Below are 20152 nucleotides of genomic sequence, written 5' to 3'. Positions count from 1 at the left end.
TTCTTCTTTTGTTACGTTATACCGGGAAACATCCAGAGTATGCTTCTGGCACAGGAGGAATATCTCCAATCTACTTTTGCCTTCCAGCAAGAAAGCCATCACGCATCATACAGGTTAACCTTCCAACGATGTATGTAAAAAATATATATATATATATATGTAAACAGAAATACAAATATATATATATATATATATATATATATATATATATATATATATATATATATATATATATATATATATATATATATATATATACAGATACTATATGTATGTGTCTAAAATATAAGGATTGTTTGGACCATAGCAAGCCTCCTTTAGCTTGAAAATAATACAAAAGCAAGGACTCAAAACTGTGAAAAGAAGGAAGATATTATGCATTGTTTTTGTAACAAACAACTGTTAAATAGAAAGTGGCACAGTGCCTCTGAATTTGTAATATTTTTTTCCAAGAGATGGCGAGGAACTGAGGAATCGATATAATCCAGAGAGAGAGTGGGAAGTGTTCCTGTCAAAGATATTTGTTCACTTGCAGACTTTATATTTTTACCAGGGCCTCCTATGAGGTAACCGAGACAGAAATATTTAAAGTGAAATCCAAGAAGGGGGCCTTTTATATTTTATAATGCCTTTTCAAAGCCATGTGGAGTAAATACACACACACACACACACACACACACACACTCACTCTGATGGATGCCCAGAACATGAGTCAGAGTGGGAGAAAGAGAGAAAAGCAGCAGTAGGAGGAGGGACAAAGGAAGAAAACAGTCTTGGTTGGTTTTATCACTGATATAATTTCTGATTACCCTTCAATTTCACACTGCGCTGTAGGAGGACTTAAATGCTGTTCAACCTAATAAGATAATGTGTAACAATGACTATGCTTCATGACAACCTGCTCCAAAAATATATAAACACATTCATCAACATTTTGCTTCTCCTACTCGCTGCCTCGATTGGTTACTCCCCTAGACTCCCGCTGGCAGACGGCCAATCAGACTGCAGCCCAGAGGCAGACTGCGCTGGAGACGTGTGCCGATAGGCTGGGCAGCTTTGCCTCGGCGGCCAGTCAGCTCGGCCCGTGGCTGAGGGAGAAGGAGCTGATGATGAGCGTGCTGGGACCGCTCAGCATCGACCCCAACATGCTCAACACACAGAAGCAACAAGCACAGGTATGTGATGGAGGACCGAGTCACAGGGATGATACCAAAAGATACAGCAGCTATAAATGCACCATGAATACAGCATATACTCCTAATTAGATGGTATGTCTCTTATTTTGACATTATTTATTTTATTGATTATTTTGATTATTAAAAATGTCAGGATGTCAGTTTTTCACATTAAAATGTTCCTGAATATATATATATATATATATATAATATTTAAAAACACAACTTCTTTTTTTGCTCATGAAATTCTACTTTTTATGATTTATTTAATTTGAACTGAATAATGAGCTCTCGCCTCTCCTGTCTTCAAGTTCATGCTGCGTGAGTTTGAGACCAGGCGGCCACAGTTTGAGCAGCTGACCCAGTCCGCTGAGGGAATCCTCTCCCAGACTGGTGACTCTGCTCAGGACCCCAAGGACCTGGCGGAGGTGCGATCTGAGCTGGGCTCCATCTCCCAGCAGTGGGAGGAGCTAACAAACCGACTGACTCAGAGGTCAAACCACATCGACCAGGCGCAAGGAACAAGTGAACGCTACCAGGCCTTGCTCAGAGAGCTCTCCTCCAGTGTTTCTGCTCTGGACGAGAGGTTGGATGGTCAGGCCTCGCTGAGCGCTCAGCCTGAGGCGCTGAAACGCCGCCTGCAGGAAACCGGAGAGATCCGCTCAGAGCTGGAGAGACGGCGCACTGAGCTGGTCGAGGCCGAGAGGCTCTGCGAGGAGCTGAGCGCCATCGTGGCTGAGCCCTACCTGAAGGATGAGCTCAGTAAACGTCTGCACAGTGTCAGCGGGCCGCTCAAGACTTTAGAAGACCGCGCAGGTTTGTGGACTTTCTGTGGTTGATGTAGTAAGTGTGCTGTTAGTGGGTCCTAATGAGACCCAGTGGTCTTATTATTTTTTATGACAAAAGGGAAATAAGAAATAAATGCAATACAGTACATAAATACATTCTGAATACAACAAAGAAAAACATTCATGAGAGTCCCACAATCATTTTTAAGTGAGAGTCATGGGTAGTAAATGATGTGTCGTCATATTTCCCCTCTGATTCTCCAGCTTCCTGTTAGTGCTCTGGCATGTTTCTGCTTGACTTATGTGCTGATAGGTGTTCTTCTCTACAGAGATAATGGTCCACTTTGATGAATTAATCGGCAAAGTCTTCATGTAGTCAAACAATATTCTCTTTCAAACTTAATCCCTCTTCAGCTGTAATGTGAATATTATTTTGATTACAAGAAAACTAACAAATCCACTAAAATAAATAAAACAAAAACTGCACTAGTTTTGTTTGAAATAGTTTTTCAGTGTTTACGTTTGTAATCCCTGGTGCTTTTCTTTCCTCTAGCTGACGGTCTGTCTCAGCTCCAGGCCGCTCTGTCGTCCACCCAGCAGTTCCAGCAGATGTTTGAGGAGTTGCGCTCGTGGCTCGACGAGCAGGCAGATCCCCGAGAAGCTTTCACAGACTCTCTGCCCTGTCAGCCGCAGGCCATCCGCTCCCTGCTGGCACAGACGGATAACCTCCAGCGTGGGATCGCCAGTCAGCGAGGATCCTACGAGCTGCTTCAAGCTGAGGGAGCGTCACTGCTCGCCACTCTCCCCGCGGGCGGAGACGAGCGGTCTGCCCTGCAGTCTCGCTTGGCCTCCTTGAAGCAGGACTGGGAGGGGCTGAACCAGAGAATCTCAGAGCGAGAGAGCAGACTGAAGACGACTCTGAGCAAAGCAGAAACCTACCAGCAGCACAAGGCCGAGCTGATACCGTGGTTAGCAGAGTGTGACGAGAAAGATGGAGCGATCCAGCCTTCACTGGACTCTTCGGCCCTGGACGAAGCCTTGCAGAAGGGACGAGGTCTGTCACTGGACCTCGAAAGACGACAACCTCTCCTCGAGGCCTTCAATACTGCAGCAGATCAGCTGCTGGAGCAATGCTGCATCGGAGAGGAAGAGGTACGCAGTTTTACTGATTCTACTCTCTAGTGTGTATTTCAGTATGTGTGAAGCTTGCTTTACATGTGTTGATATGTTTCATATCCTTATTATGCTTATTAATATTGTTAGTTCTTTCAAATTCATAAACAAAAGCTAAAGTGATGTAACGTAAACTCATTTTCCGCAGGTGCGAGATGAGAAGGCCCAGCTGAACCGCAGGGTGGACGGACTGGGAGAGAGGCTCCATAACCGCACCTCCCAGCTGGAGGAGCTGGCTGGCCGCCTGAAGGAGTTTGAGGAGGGCAGACAGGCAGCAGAGAGGAGGCTGGAGGCCGCCAAACACCAGATTGAAGTGCAGGAGGCTCTGGGACCACAGGTACTGAAAACATTTGATTGTTTGTTTTCTCTTGTGTCGCTTTTATTGTTCTTTAAAAAGTGCAAAATCAATTGATGACATGATACAGCTTTGGATGACTGGTTACTCATAACTCACATATACATATAGTGGACTACAAACAATATTTGACTTGATTTTATAGGATTATTTAACATATTTAAGAAGAAAGAAATCCATTTAGGTTTAATTCTGAGAATTGTAGTTTTAGTTTATTTAATTTTACTTTTACTTCAATTGTATTTATTTATTATTAACAATATTATTAGTATTATTATTATACTATATAATTTTATTCAGTTATTTTATCTGTGTTTTTGTTGGATGTGGTGTATACCTGTCCTGGGTTAGGGGGTTATTGTGAGTTGTACTGTTCCATCATGAAGACATAATTCATGCTCATCTCTCCCATTCAGGCGTGCAGTGCTAAGAGCCTGGAGCGGCTGAGAAGTCAGCAGGAGAGCCTCAGGTCTCTGAAGCCTCAGGTGGTCTACCTCAGAGACCTGGTCCAGGGGCTGGTACAGGACGCACCGCAGACACCGGGAGGCAGCACTGACGGTGCTCAGAGGCTCCAGGAGCAGGCCAAAGGCACGGAGAAGGAGTACGATGACGTAACTGACAAGGTGAGGAGCAGGAGCCAGTCAGGAAAAAGGATCAAAAGTGGAAACGTGTTTTATTATGTTTGGATAGTGATCATTGCATCAATACATGACAAAAACTATGAATAAATATGTGTTGCCACAATTTATTTTCCATGACTAAGATGAGACGATGACGAGACGACACCAACTGTCAATAAACGCGACTTTATCAAAATGCAATATTGTTAATAAAAGACTAAAATGTAGTTTAAAATAAAAACTTGATAAGCACCAAAAGAGAGGACAAAATATAATATTATATAAAGACTGTTTTTAAGACTTTAACATAAAATATATATAAACAGTTTTCATTGACTAAAACTTGACCTAAAAAACCAGGATCGACTAAACGTGAACAAGAAAACTAACACGGGACATTTGACACAGGACTAAGATTAAATAAAAAAGTAGCTGACAAAATGAACACTGTCAGTGAACATGTTCATATTTTGAGTTACTGTATATTCAGTATAATTTCTGACACTATGTACAGTGCACTGAGGAGTTGAGGTTGTTTTATTTTACTTCCTGTCCGCTCTTAACTCTGCACTCACCCTAGCTAACGCATTTCCAAAATATACCTGACCCCTATATTAAAGCAGTGCTGTGTGTGTGTGTGTGTGTGTGTGTGTGTGTGTGTGTGTGTGTGTTGTGTGTGTGTGTGTGTGTGTGTGCTGAGAGAGAGAGCAGAACAAGCTTAGCTGTCAGAAGAGTTTGACTATTTAAGATGCAGTAGTCATATATGGTCATCGTGGACATTCAACACTTTATCATTGTTTGAAATGTAAACCGGAGCTTCAAGTATTCAGCACCTACACTATTACATCTATTTTCTGCTATCCAGCTTCCAAATATTCCATTTAAGGCTACAGCTATCACATGAAAACTCTATCTGTATATAAAACCACTGCTGTGTTATTCACTGAGATGTTTTGTTTCTCTTTTTCAAATATTGATCTGAGGTCAGTGTTGCTGCAGGTCAGCCTGCTCTTAGATAATGCTTCCACCGTCTCCTTCTAGCACCCAGACAAGTTCTATTTTCGCTTTCTGTTGCATCATCTTCTGGTTTGGTTACACGTTCTTCTGTTCCACTGATGTTTGGATAACATTACCACACAGGCTCCTCTGGTTTCATTAGGTGATCTTGTGTATCACAGGAATATCATCACAAAAAAGTTAGTTTGATACCTTAAATAAAAACGACTTTTAATTTGTATTGTAGTATTTAAAGTTAGATTTACAAATGTTGACTGGGCTCTCCTGACACCTTCTGCGCCTTCTCCTCAGTCCACCTCTCTACGTCTTTTTCTCCCTCAGATCGAGCAGTGCTGCTCCTCCCTGGAGTCCCGGCTGCAGGGCGTCGGCGAGGTCCAGTCTAACGTGCGTGATGTCTTCTCGCGCATTGCGGACCTTGATGATGAATTGGACTCCCTCAGCCCCGTTGGACGAGACGCAGACTCCCTGGCCTCTCAGGCCGACGCCCTGAAGGGATACTTGTCCCGTCTGGGCAACCTCAGGACGGAGGTGGAGGGTCACACATCGGAGTGCTCCACCATGCTGCGGCGGGAAGGCTCTTCCCCTGACCTCCTGGCTCTCAGGAGGGAGTCGGAGGCTCTGAGCCGCCAGGCCGGCAAGGTGAGGGAGAAGGATGATGATGATGATGATGATGATGATGATGATGATCATGATGATGATCATGATGATGATGATGATGATGATGATGATGATGATGATGATCATCATGATCGTGGTATTGTTTAGTGCAGTTACTGACATACATAATTGTTATGTATGTGAATTTAATAAAATAAATATATAGGGGAGAAATTAAAAGGTAAAATAATGCATAAATAAATACATAAATAAATAAATACATGAAATAATTTAGTAAATATGTTTGAAAATAAATAAAATAAAAATGTATACAAAGGTGAAGCAAATTAAAACAGAAATATCAATTTATGTCACATTTCATCATTAATAATGCCTACATTTATTTTTTATATTTGTTATACATTTAATGGATATTCATTTATTCATCCAGTCATTTACCAATGTATTCATTCAACAGCAATTTTAATCAAGTGAAATATAGTTTTTGGCGCATTTCTGAATTTCTTTCACTGAAAGAAGAAAAGCATAATAAAAGATTGATACTTGGCGCCCGTGTATCGATACAATATAAAATTGTGCGCCACTATGCATAGTATTGCGATATTTAATGTGATGCGAAAGTTCAGTTAGTTTCATCCAGTCACAATTCCTTCATCTTTGCTTCCTATTCTCCAGCTGAGCGAGCGCGGCCAGGCCAGGTTGGACCAGATCGAGGACGCCGCTGAGAGGGTTCGGGAGTTCTACAGACTGGTGGCCCAGCTGCAAGGCATGCTGGGAAGGGCCGAAGACGGGCTGAACGCTCAGGGCATGGTCGGCACGGAGGTGGAGATGATCAAGCAGCAGCTGCAGGAGTTTAAGGTAGGGTGGACTTCTTCTTGCTGGATATTTACATGGGTGTGACGTGTATGGATATATGTGTGTGTGTGAAGTGGTAGTGTGTCAACAAAGTACCATAGAAGAAGATATCACTGTTGAATCTCTTCTTTCTTCCTGGTTGGTTCTTTCTATGGCATCTGCTGTACATACTTAGTGTGTGTATGAGTACACATGTCAACATATCTGCTTCATTGTGGGTCAAAACATGAGTCTAACTGGATTCAGGGTAAAAAGGTTCAACGTGTTTGTGTTCAGTCTCTTTTTTTTCCCATCATGCCGCTGAAACTAATTTGCACAGATAAACAGAAAATCTTGAGCGTAACACGAGTTTAGGTTTAGTACACCGCTGTGTGTGTCATGCCTCTGAGGAGGTCTGTACCCATCCTTTCCTTCTGCTCATACCTCTAGAGACCATGAGGTAATTGTGTGTGTGCGTGTGCGTGTGCGTGTGCGTGTGCGTGTGTGTGTGTGTGAAGGACTCAGAGTGTCAGCAATCAGAGAAAGTGATTAGTTGAGTCACACGTCTCTGATATGCCGGCCATGCAGCCACTCTTAACATTTCCTACAAACACCTAACACACAAACACATTCAGACAACAGAGAAAAGCAGCTCTCCATATTTGAGAGGCTGAAAACAGCATTTTCTGACTCGAACGTTTCATAGATTATTAAAATAGTTGGCGATTATTTTTCTGACAAATCGATAAGTTTAGTTTAAAATTACTTGTGGTTTGCTTTGTTAAAACAGCCCACAAGCCAAACATCTTCAACTTACAAAGAAATTCATCAAACAATTACCAAATTGTTGTCAATTAATTTCAGTAAAGGGCAGTAAGAGATCTGTCCTCTGGTTAAAGCATGAGTCATGTGAGTGTGTGTTATACCTGGGTGTATTGTGAGAGAGGAATGAAGGAAACCTTCACTGTAGTTTATTGTTTCCTTTGCATCGTCGCTGACCTCAGGAATGTATTTTATTGCGTTACTCCACTGCTCTCTTTATGTCTACAGACTTCTCCTTCAGTCTCACTACTGTCATTAAAGAGCACATTTTCCTGCCATGATGTAATATCCTGTCCACTTCAGCAAACTGTTGAAGTATGTGAGAGCTCAGAAGCATGCATGATATGCACAAGCAGAGGGTTGTGTGTGTATTTTTTGAAATGATCGATGATTCATGTGATATCAGCACTAATCATTTTCATGCATTTGAAAAACGCTCGTTCTCCAGAGAGTTATCGGCGCCACTGTTGTTGAGATGTGGGGGAGGATCAAAGAACATTTATTTTCCAATTCGTGAGACGTTTTTCCTCATGTTTCTTACTCATCCCTTCTTTTTCTTCCTCCTGCTTTAATTGATTATTTAGATATTTAGTGCCACATTCCAGCATCTCTCTCTTGAAGTGCTAACATCTCTGCGCCTGCTTGTTCATCTTCATTCCTTTCTTCTGTTTCTGGGTCTCTCTCCCTCTGCCTCCTCTCCCCCCCCCCTCGCTGCCGGTCTCTTAATGAGAACAAGCCGAGTAAATGTGTGGCGGAGAACAAACAGACAGAGGAGATAAAGAGGTGTTGAGAGAAGGAGAGACGGATGAGGAGAGGGAGAGAGAGATTCAGAGAGAGAGCTGTGAAAAACAAAAGAGCGTGAAGCTGTTGCATGTTTTTTGTCAAGTTAAATTAATCATGTCGCCGTGCAGGTTTACAGGTGCGCTAACGATCGGCTTTAAGAAATGTTTCACCTTTTACGTGAGCCCTGCATTTATTTAAAAAACAATGATGTGCATTTTGGACGAAAATGAATCTTTTGGAGAATATTTGGTATGTTTTAAATGTATGTACACGGTAAGTTACAGTAGAGGAACTTGAATACTGATATTATTGGTTGCTGGCATAAAAAGATTGACTTGCTTTACAATATTCATGTACTGAAGAGGGGAGGTATTTTTTAAATAATATTTTTGTAGAGCTGCAAAGATTAGTCGACTACTCGATTTAATAGATCTTCCGAAAAATAATCGGCTTGATTTGATTAATTAAGTAATTTACTATGTAAAATATGTCGATTTCCTGCTTTTCTCTGTTTTATATCATATTAAACTGAATATCTTTTGGATTTTGGACAAAACAAAGACATTGAAAGACCTTGGACTATGAGAAACTTGGATGGATTTCTTCCCACTTTTTTTTCTCCCTATTTTCTGACATTTCATTGGCACAAAATAGAAATAAATGGAAGATTAATAGTTAATAGTTGCAGCCCTAATATTTGGCAAAAATGTGCAAAACTTCTTGTTTTGCAGTGATTTGCAGTTTAATTTTCATGCATCTTTAAAAAATATATGATAATAAAAATGCAAATAAAAGAACTAAGCCATTCCAGGCGTTTCCCTGCCCAAATAAAATAAGCCAAGATGTAGTTAATCACATTATTTGGTGCACTGATTAACATTTCCCTCCATTAAAGCTGAGAACTGTGATCTCAGACAGACTGCTGCTGAAGTAATAGCAGGGGCACAATGTAAGACAGCTACTGCTGCTCTCCGTGGGGTATTTAGAGCATGGAGAAATGTTCTGCCACTCTATCTGGAGGCAGAGGGGTATTTAGGAGGACAACAAAGGGAGGATACAGGGGGGGGTATTGTTGAAAAAGACAGAAAATAAGAGTCAAACAGAGAGTCATGGAGAGCAGGATCACGAGGCCGGTGTATAGATGCACGGAAAAAGATAAGGAAATGATGGGATAGAGGGGATACAGTGAGTGCTTCTGTCCTCTCGCTGACCCTTTTTTGGACTTTAATTCATCTTCTCTGTATTGTAGCATATATTGCCTCTATCCCAGAGAGAGGGATAGATATGAATATCTGAATGAATCTCTCTTTGATGAAGCCACCCCCCTGTCCTGCTTTGTTTCCTCCCCCTCTACCTTCTCTCCCCCTCTGTCTCTCTCTGTAACCGATCCAGCTCGGCTCATTTCAAACCTAAACATGTCTGTCTGGCTCCAAAACAGACCAGGCCACCCCTCTCCCCTCTCCCCTCCCCCACCAGACCCCATTTCCAATCCAGAGGGGTGATGTCATGCCGATGCTTAGAAAGACGAGGGGGCTCAGGAGTGTGTGTGTGTGTGTGTGTGTGTGTGTAGGGTGTAGGGTAGCCATGGGAAGAGGGGTCATGGGAGTGGGAGGTGATGTCGTCAGATTATTGTTTGAATTTTCCAACAGTGATCTCACAGAGTGTCTCAAAGAGAGAGACAGAGAGGGAGGGAGAGAGGGAGAGAGGGAGAGCAGACTTCCACTGTTTCGCTCTCCTTTATTAGCATTTCTGTCAGACATTAGCACTAGCTCATAAATCTATACGTACATACAAATAAAACTTCAATACTCTTTCAGTACAAACCTAAATGTGTCTCTGGAGTGAAGAGTTGAAGTGTGAAATGATCAAATTCTTGGTCGTTTACTTTGATTACATTTTTCCTGAGTTGAACTATTTTATTTAATCAAATCAACATTTGAGGGTTTTGGTTTCTCTCATTAAATGAATAAAAGTGTTTTGAAGAAACCTTCAAGTATTGTGAAAAGAAAAAAGTACTTGTACCAAAGGTTAGGTGGGCTCTTGTATCGGCACTGAAACGTCAGCAGCAGCATATTCAGAGCAGGTCACCAGCGCATTGGCAGCATTCAGAACACGATCACTTTCATAAGGCGTGGGAAATGCAAAATAGAGAAATATGCCTAATGGAACAAGCCATTACGTTGCCTGTGCAGAGAGCTGTATTGAGACACACCTATGACTAAAATAATGATTTGTAAAATCACTCCCTGTCTTCTATAAAGTATTTACTGTCCGCCATTTTATGTGAGTGTCCAAAGAGTGGGGAACTTGGCATGTCCTCTACTCTCTGCTAACAATCCTTCAATGCATTTTGTAGATGATGCCACACATTGATAAGCGTCTGAAATCTCACTTGACTGCTCACTGATAGAGAAAACTACCAAGTATCTATATGGGGATTGATTTTGGATGAGAAACAGGATCAGAGGGTTGCCGCCCGTCTCCCAATCAGAGTATTTCAATTTACCATGAACATGTTCGTACATGGCCCTCCTGTCTGCACATATGTGCTACTGTGGAATCTGTGTTTGTATTTAGGGTTGCTCCGTGGGCCGATGAGAGGTGTGTGTGTGTGTGTGTGTGCGCGTGCGTGCTGCATCAGAGGATGCTTCTAATTCCAGTCTTTTTCGGGTTGCAATCCAGAATCTCAGCTGTCTCCTCACCCCACCCTCACACACAAATACACACACATTAGGGTGTGGCATCAACATCCCTCTGCAGGCCCCTGGCTCGCTCCATCCCTAAGCAGCTGACATAGTCTCTGTGTGGGATGAACACACACACACACTGGTGTTTTAGCACAGGGGCGTTACGAGGCTCTAAACCCGAAGCTGCAGATGGACATTCCTGGGAAGGGCTGGTTAGACTGGGTGACAGCAGAACAGGAGGCCAACGTGTATCTTTGTGTGTGTTTGTGCACACGTGTTTGTGAAAATCCCTGTCCTAAATCATGACTGCATGCCTCCCCTGTCCTCACCCCCTCCAGTTCCTTCTCCCTCACACCTTCCACCTCCTACTCTCTATTGTTTTATCTCTCTGATAGTCTCTCCTCTCCATCTCATCATCCTGCAGTCTTCACTCCTTGTAGAATCTGTAAACTCGTGACTCACTGCCCTTCCCCGCACCGACTGTGTCAGCAACTATTTAATGATGGAAGGAGAAGTCGAGCCACACTGGGCCAGCAGCTCACTGGTCGTCTTTTGGCCCATGCTGTGCGGCTGGAACGTGTCCTAATATAGAGTGTCCTCACCTATAGAGCTGCCTTCACATTTAAACTTTAGTAATTAGCAGTTAAAAATAGACGATCGAATGATTCCCTGTGTATTCTGTGTATTCTCTGTCTCTCTGTCTCTCTGTCTGTCTCTCTGTCTGTCTGTCTCTCTATCTGTCTCTCTGTCTGTCTGTCTGTCTCTCTATCTGTCTCTCTGTCTCTCTCTCTGTCTCTCTGTCTCTCTCTCTGTCTCTCTCTCTGTCTCTCTCTCTGTCTCTCTCTCTCTCTCTGTATCTCTCTGTCTCTGTCTGTCTGTCTCTCTGTCTGTCTGTCTCTCTGTCTGTCTCTCTCTCTGTCTCTCTCTCTCTCTCTCTATCTCTCTGTCTCTGTCTCTCTGTCTCTCTCTCTGTCTCTCTCTGTCTGTCTGTCTCTCTATCTGTCTCTCTGTCTCTCTCTGTATCTCTCTGTCTCTCCTCTTTTACACTCTCAAAAATACCAAAATAAATATAAAAATAAACACAGTGGCAGAAACTCAAATGTGGCATGCAGTCAGATGAGTTCAGTGTGTCAGAACCCAGAAACCCTCCTATGACTCCCCAGCTAATCCAAGTCACACGTCACCTGGACAGCAAACGCTGTTTTCCTTTCTGACTTTGTGTTCATGGCTGTTAGTGTGTGTGTGTTTGTCTTCAAGGGGCTGATTAATCTCTAATCATATTAACTGATTCATCCAGCCGAACTTTCCTGTAACCTGCTGGCACACACTTCTCCTACCTTTCTGTGTGTCAGTGATGGAGAAAGTGAGTGGTTGTTATGACTTAGGATTGTATGATCAAAAATATGTCTGGGGTGTGTGTGTGTGTGTGTGTGTGTGTGTGTGTGTGTGTGTGTGTGTGTGTGTGTGTGTGTGTTTAACGTCTTCGCCTTTCCACTCGCAGGTCGTGCATTGTTTCAGCTGTTGTGAATTAGAAAGGCATGCCACGACTCGGCCTCTCCCTCTCCGTCTTTTTCTCCTCCCTTCTCTCAGTTAAATGAAAGCCAATATATTCCCCTGAGATGACAAATGTGAAGAAAATATTCAAATGTATTGTTTTAGCTCCAACTAAATTATGTTAAAGGTCATATTCCAGAATGAACTGTATATATGTACGTAAATAATAGATCAAATAATACATATCATTTATGTTTCCCTCAAGATATGGTTGATCTTAACGTTTACAGATTGATCCACCTGCTGATTTACGGCAACATACATACAGTATAAAACATAATAAATAAAGTAAATAAGCGTAAACACTGAAAGAGACTTTTGGAGCTGCATTGTATTGTAGAGGTGGTGTAAGATTCTGGTGAGGAGGAGAACTGTGTGTGTGTGTGTGTGTGTGTGTGTGTGACCTCCCAGCAGGCAGCCTCACATGTGTTGTCTAGTGTGTGGGAGAAAAATAAAGTAGAGGTCACTGAGAGAAAGAAGAGAGGATAAACCTATTTTTATCACACTAAAACCCCAAATGGTGTGAAGTGCCGCAGAGAATTGACCTCCAAAGTGTTTATAATGTGGAAAGTCCTTCCTGCATTAATCGCACATCTTCCATCTGTAACAGTCGCCAGCTGAATGAAAAACACGCACTGAGAGCCAGGCTGGGGGAAAGTGTGACATTTAAAGAATGTTTGCGTGCACATGATGCAGACTAATTTACCTTTAAATTGAAAAGCACACTAGTATAGTCACCTGCACACACTCAGAAAATCAGACTCAAAATCTACCATTATGACCGGCAGTGGTGTGTGTAGATGATTGACAGGCGTGTTTATTGAAGTCATTGAGCATGATGGTGAAGATGCATGCCATATTTGCTTAGAGGTGTGTGTGTGTGTGCGCGTGCGTGCTGGGTCCAGGTGTCTTTGTGTCTGTCTCTCTGCCTGAGGAACAATAAATGCTTACACACACACACACACACACACACACACACACACACACACACACACAGGCAGGTGAAATGCTCTGCTAGTTAATATAAAACTAGCCCTTAGAGTTGAAGAGAAGGGGGGTGGATTTAGGAGAGTAAAAGCACAGAGAAAAAAGCAAGATGGCAGCTACATTTCTCTTGTGAGAGACGGAGAAAAGTATATTTTCCCATCGACAGGTGTTCCCCCATGAGCAAATAAACGACCCAGAAAAGTCAATAACACGTCCTTTATGCCCTCCACCTGTGTTTGTCTTTATGCTACTTAGCTGCACTAAGTGGTTTCAAGCCTCTTGACACAGGCAAAGGCCGTGTGAGCCTTCAACTTTAGGCAAAGCCACAACAGCATTACGTGTGAAGAACGATTCCATTTAGTGGACGCCGTGATCCAAAGTGCTACATGCCACCATGGCAGTAGAGTTTTTCCCCACAGTATGGCCCCCCAGGGAAAATAAAAAACCCTAATCCTCTCGTCCCCTCACTCCCCTCTCAACGCCGTCCCTCCTCCTATTTCCGTCTGTTTTGTGACTCTCAAACCAGCCGTGACGACTGAGGAATGAATAAAAGTTATAGCAGAGGAGGGTAGATCTGCAGAGGAATTGACTAATCAAGTTAAATGTTAAACACGTCACGGGTGGAGGCTTAGACTCTGGCCGGGTCAGTGAGGCAGAGCTAATTAAATGAGTTTAATCTGTTTATCAGCTCCTCCTCGTTCTTTATGCCTCTTTTACTTTTCCTGGTTCTCTCTCCCCAAGGCCTGTCCTTGTATCTCTCCTGGTAACCGGCCCACATCAGTGAATGCTCGAAATTTAAATCTTGTTGTGGTCTGTGTAGAGCGGATTGTCGGTTAGCTGTGGGTCACGCGAGAGTTTGTGAGCTCTGCGTGGGGGTGTGTAGCAAACCAGTGACAAACCCCTTTTGTTTCTATGAAGACGTTTGCCTCGGACGCGGCAATGACAGCTGCAGCGCAACTGACAGAGAGGGGGTGGGTGGGTGTAGGGAGGGAGGGCAGTTAAAAAAGAAAGAGTGGAGTATTTGGCATATTTGACATGCAGGCCACGGGGCTGCTCTGTGCAACAGTTGAGAAAGGGAGTTCTCCACTTGTGAGTATTGGATATGTGTTTTGAGGCAAAGGACTGAGCAGGAAAGAAAGAAAGCAGTTGTGCTTTGGTTCAGATCAGCCGAGCTCTGCCAGACTGCTTTAAACAAACAGACAGGGTGAAAGAGGAGGGCAGAAGAGAGAAGAAAAAGAAGAAGAAGAAAGAGAAGGAATGCCACAAAAGGCACTGAGAAGCCTGTAACTTTGGATAACAAGAGAAAAACAAAGTGGCTTAAAGCTCCATGCCTCTACTTTGTGGCTGCAGGTTGCCACATCTGCTGGTATCCCTCTTCTGACTGACTGGGTGGCTGTTCAGAGGTTTTGTGTGGCATCCTGAAGAAACAGGCAGCATCCCCCCCTCCTCTCCTGCTTTTTTTGTGCACAGCCCCTTTTCTTCTTGGCCCCTCGGTCTTTCCCTCTGACACACACACACACACTCCCCAGCCGGATTGGGTTTCAGTGAAGGCGCAGACGGGAATGCACAAGTGGAGTCTGTGAATATCACAGACTTTTGTGTGTGTCTATATCGTTTCCATATTAATTTTTTACAGCGGCAGCTCTTTAGCTGCTGCAGACTCTACTTCAGCTCGATAGAGGGATTGTGGCTCGACAAAGGAGGAAATAATAGAGTGAATAAAAACGGACTGGACTCACTTCCGTGTCTGCCTACAGCCTGGACAATTGCTTGCTTTGGGGGGAGACTCATTACTGATAAGCCTTTTTCTCTCCTGTCGGCTAGCGGTCCCGCCCCCTCCCTCCCTTCCCCTTCCTCCCTCCCTCCCTCCCTCCCTCCTTTCTGCTTTCTTTCTTTTTCTTTGACTCTGTATCATTTCACTCTCAGAGGACACTGTTTTTGTGCTCTGAAGGGGGTGAGACGGTTTGCCCCTGGAGAATTAAGAGTGAATTACAAAGCTATGATGAATGTAGCCATCTCACATCGCTAGCCCCCCTCCCTAAATCCGGCAACAGTGGCTGGGAGAGTAAGGGAGATACTGTAGTATATGCTGCCTGGAGGAAACCCTCATCTGGGTTATATTACAGAATATTAAATCATTTGAAATCATTCCTCTTTTTATTTTTCCTCCTGTATTTATTTGGGGAGGGCTTTATTGGTTTGCTGCTCAGCGTGAGATAATCGGATGCATCTCAGTATTCAGCTGATATTTCTTTGGTAACAAGAAAAATCCTCCTCTGCACAACTCTCTTTCGCTCTGGTTCCACGCCCCCTCTTAGCACTCTGCCTGCCTTTCTATCGCTACTTAACTCCCCTCCGCCTCTGCCCCTCTTTCTCTCTCACCCTCTTTCTCTGGCTCATGTGTTTTTTTCGGGAAAGAGGAAACCAGCATGATTGGAGCACTTCCTGTGTTTTAATACCAGTGCAGGAAACAGAACAAACGGAGCTGAATTCAAACACAAACAGCAAGAGAGCAGGGAGGGAGGTAGGGAGAGAGAGAGAGAGGGAGAGAGAGAGAGAGAGAGAGAGAGAGAGAAGGGACGTGTGAGTGTGAGAGAGAGAGAGAGAGTAGACGAAGGGGGAGCAGCCAGAGAGCGAGAGTGAGAGGAAAAGAGGGAGATTTTTTTAGCAGCTGCAAACCATTTCAGCTGTGTAGTGGCCTGAGAACAGAGACTGGGAGTGAAAGAAAGAGAGAGCAAAGCTTGGGAGCCCACATGTCTCACAGAGAGAGAGAAAGAAAGAAAAAGAGAGAAGAGGAACTGGGATTGCGTGGCACTTTGTTTCATTCTCACTACGAAGTCGGGAGCAGGAGAAAGAAGACTGCAGAGAAAGGGAAGGGAGCGTGTCCTGGGATTGTCTGCTGGTGGAAAGGGGGAAGACACTGACTGCAAAGCAAAGCTTGGACTGGAGCTTGGAGGGCTGTCTGGGTCTTTGCCCTCTGGATACAGTCCCACGACTCACTGCTCTACTCTGCACGCCTGCTTGCCTGGCTGGTCTGGGATCCAGCCCCCCTTTTCTATCTACCCCCAGATGCCCTCATTCACTCCAGCCTCACCCCTCCAAGCTCCTGCCTGCTTTCGATCTACTGTACCACCTCTCCCCTGGAGCTGTGGATGATCTGAGGATGAGAGGGAAAGAAAGCAAGATAAAAGAAAACAATTGAAACCTTGTCAGGGATTTCTTCATGCTAAAGCCAACTGCTTTTTCTCTTTGTTCTGGATCTAGCATTTTCCTCAAATGCCAGACTGTTGTGTGGAAGATGGAGTTGATTTTCCTTCAGTAATGATGACTGTTATGATGGTGATGAGATAGACAAAATTAGGGCTAGCCCTGCAGGCACAAAGCCCTGATTCTTTGTGATGGAAGCAGAGGACAGAAAAAGAAACAGAAAAGCTGTGGACTGCTTGAACACTCACTGGAACCACAAAGTGGCAGTGACTTGGTAAAGGGATTTCTATTTTAACAGTTTACTCGAGTTGGGTTTTCTCGAGCTCTAAAGGATAGACATTTCTGTATTTTGTTTTGTCTTTCATTTACTGGATTACGTATTCTCATTATTTTTTTCCTGTAAGGAATATATAATTTTTTATAAAAGTGAAACAAATCCATGGAGTATTGTACTTTCCTGTTTCCACCCAGCTTTTCTTTTATATAACAGAGAGTGGGTTTTCTCACCTTAAAAGGAGACTTTTACACTTCCCTGCCTGCCTCTCACTGAGACTGTTGAAGTAGTCCAAGCCCTCTCGGCATTTTCCTGTTGTGCCACGGAGAGGAGACCAGAGAGGAAGGAGTCAGGAGCTTAGTGAGAGTAAAAAGGGGGTCAAGGAATGAGTTGCTGTACATGAATATGGAGGAGAGAGCTGTGCTCAGTGTTTTTGACAGCAAAACAAAGAGGTGTTATCTGCATGGTCCTCACCTCACCTTGGACTTTGTACTACTCAGAGAGGGAGATGATGACTGTTTCTTTCCCTTCATCCCTCCACCTCTCCCTCATTCCTAACAGCCTTTCAAATAAACAGAGCTGGTGATTAATATGGTGCCGAGGGGGAGGGCTGTCTCTCCCACTCCCTCGCTGATGCCACACAGCATCTCACAAAGACCAAGGAAATGCACAACTGTTGAAGTGACATAGGAGAAAACGCAACACACAGTGGAATGATAACATTTGGACTTATGTTAGAATGTGAAACCTGAAGGATTTGTTAAATGCAGCCAAATGGACTGTGTGATTTTGTGGATTATTGGACTAAGGACTATTGAAGGTAAAGGAAGTCATTTTCCACCAAGATCTCTTTTTTGTGAACATTTCTTTATTTAATTTCTCTAACTGCAGTGTCACACCTGCACCTTCAACAATAGATTTTCTGTGGCAGGCCAGCAGAAGTGAAAAGGACAGAATGGGGAAACCTCTGAGCCGTCCGGACTGTCTGAGGCAGAACCCTCGCTGCCTTGGAAAAGGTGATGAGGATGAGGCATACATAGAGGATTGCTATGTCCCACAGCGATCCATATATGATACAATGCGCATCAATGAACAGATTGACCAAGGGACCAAACTGTGTCAACCTTCCAGAAGCACTCTAGGCTCTGGTGGGGAGGGGAGAGGAGAGGGAAGTACACTATCCAGCAATGGCACCATCGGAGCGGAGTTGGGTGGTGTTTTTGTCTCCCGGAATGCAGAGCATACTGGTGGAGCAAAAAGACTAGATGAGCGAGTGATCTTTGATGCCTTAAAGCTAACTGGTGATCCTCAGATAATGTCACCACCAGTTGGCATTGTAGGTTCAGGTTTGCCTATTGCCCCGTCCTCATCTGGCTCCGGTGGGGTAGCTGCAGTGGCCAAAAGACGGCATCAAGGTTGCGATAAGAGGGACAATCCGAACCGTCGCTCTTGGAAAGCCTTTATGCCCGCAAGTTATCCAGAGTTTGCTGAAAGATTTGAGTTTTCGTCTATTGAGGGAGCAGAAAAGCGTCTTTCTGTGGCAGGGATTCCTCTCTCTCCTCTACAGCCCATTCCTTTTCACCTCCCTCAATCCACTCCTACCTCCTCCACTCCTTCCTTACCTCCTTACACACCCTCCCCTCTGTCATCTGCTCCGCACACTCCTCCTGTCTCCTCCTCGCCTTCTTTGACACCCACAATTAGCCCTGTGCCTCCTTTCCAGCAGCATCCTCTCAGCAGGCAAAAGCAGGTTTATCCTTTGCTGCAGAAGCAACACAAACAGACTCATGTAGTGCCGTCGCCTTCCAAAGAACGGTTACCTGCCTTTAGCCAGACTCAGGCACCCCAGGTATCTGGAAATACACCACAGCACAGCCCCAATATCTCCCGACAGGTAGAGAGAAAAAGAGAGGACCACAGACGGACTAGTAGTTCTTCTAAAGCTGGATTTAGGCAAATCCCAGAGGAGCCCGTTGAGTCACTTAAGACCTCAGATTCAGAGAGGGACTCTCCTCTTTTGGACCAGGACCAGGGGGATAATGCCCCTCTCATCCCACCAAAACCAGTCTTCTGCCCTCCTACCAAGGCCCGCACTTGGCCACGCAGTTTAACAACAGGGAAAAGAACCCAGGTCGGCCTGAGACACAACTTCCCTGTACTCCCCCCTTTGCCTCCACTATTGGGTGACGATATCAACACAGATGAGGAGTCACTTTATCTACTAGACCCTCCATCTCCATTCCTGATGGAGGAAGAGGGGTTAATGTATGAAGGTCTACCTCTCTCCCCCTGTATCAGTCAGGAGGGAGGTGATGAGGGGCTGCTAGGCTGGGGTGCTGAGGGCAGTGAGCTCGAACGCACAGCCTCTGAGCTCAAATTTGAGGAGGACGAGCGCAAAATTCTCGAGGAGCTTGAAGACGAGCAGCAGGAAGAGTGCAGCACAATATTTGAGGAGGAGGATGCGTGGAATAAAGAAATGGATAAAGCAGAGGAGGAGAGAGCTCAGAGAGAGGAAAGAGAGTGGGAGGCAGTTCTTAAATTAGAGAATAGGGAGATAATTGACCAGTCTTGGGTTAGGGAAACTCTGGAATCAGAGGGATGGGATTTAACAGGCTCTTCTGGACATTGGCCTGTATTGACTCCCCCCACGGGGTTTGGAGGCCCCGGAGCCCACAGTGCCTCACCTTGCCCCAGCTCAGGGGCTGAGTCAGATGACCTCTTCCTAGAGCTGGAGAGGCAATGTCAAGCGGATGAAGGACAGGAAGGAGTTGAGATGAGCGTAGACCCTGAGCCTCTTGATCCCTACACACTTCCTTGTTTAGAGGAAGAGGAAAGAGAGGAAGAAGCAAAGACTACCTGGGTAGATTTTGAAGGAACTCTTCCTCTAGATGCAGTTAACTCTGTAGAGCCTGATAGCGTTGCACCAGGCTTAGAGAATATAACAAAGGACTCCAATTTAAATCACTTTGAGCCGATAGAACAGATGAAACACTTTGACTTGGTGCGAGCACAAGACTGTGAAAGGGAACATGGTTTTATCGACGAAGAGAGTGATTTTGACTGTAATGAGGGTAAAGCTGAGGTAGAGGAAGAAGAGATGAGCTACCAAACAGACTCTGCTCTCGGTCAACAACTGGAGACAGACTCCAGCGGGGTCCACATGTCCCAACCAGACAGAACTGGTATTAGTGAAATAACTCAGACAGACTGTGAACAGGTGAGGCCTGCACGAACTGAGACAGACCCAGATAGTGGGGC

The 20152-nt window shown here is 44.4% G+C and overlaps 1 protein-coding gene across 1 annotated transcript in view; it reads left to right on the top strand.

Annotated features, from left to right (window-relative positions):
- The window catches only part of macf1a (microtubule actin crosslinking factor 1a), a 116211-nt gene that overhangs the window by 50058 nt on the left and 46001 nt on the right, over nt 1-20152 (top strand). Inside the window, 7 exon segments of the mRNA XM_029443822.1 lie at nt 976-1175; nt 1487-1991; nt 2517-3115; nt 3285-3473; nt 3908-4114; nt 5450-5767; nt 6422-6604. Coding sequence (XP_029299682.1) covers nt 976-1175; nt 1487-1991; nt 2517-3115; nt 3285-3473; nt 3908-4114; nt 5450-5767; nt 6422-6604 — 2201 coding nt within the window.

The sequence above is a fragment of the Cottoperca gobio genome, chromosome 11 (genome assembly GCF_900634415.1).
Source record: "Cottoperca gobio chromosome 11, fCotGob3.1, whole genome shotgun sequence".
Lineage (NCBI taxonomy): Eukaryota > Metazoa > Chordata > Actinopteri > Perciformes > Bovichtidae > Cottoperca > Cottoperca gobio.
Note: the sequence above shows the minus strand (reverse complement) of the source record. Positions and strands in the feature narration are given on the sequence as shown.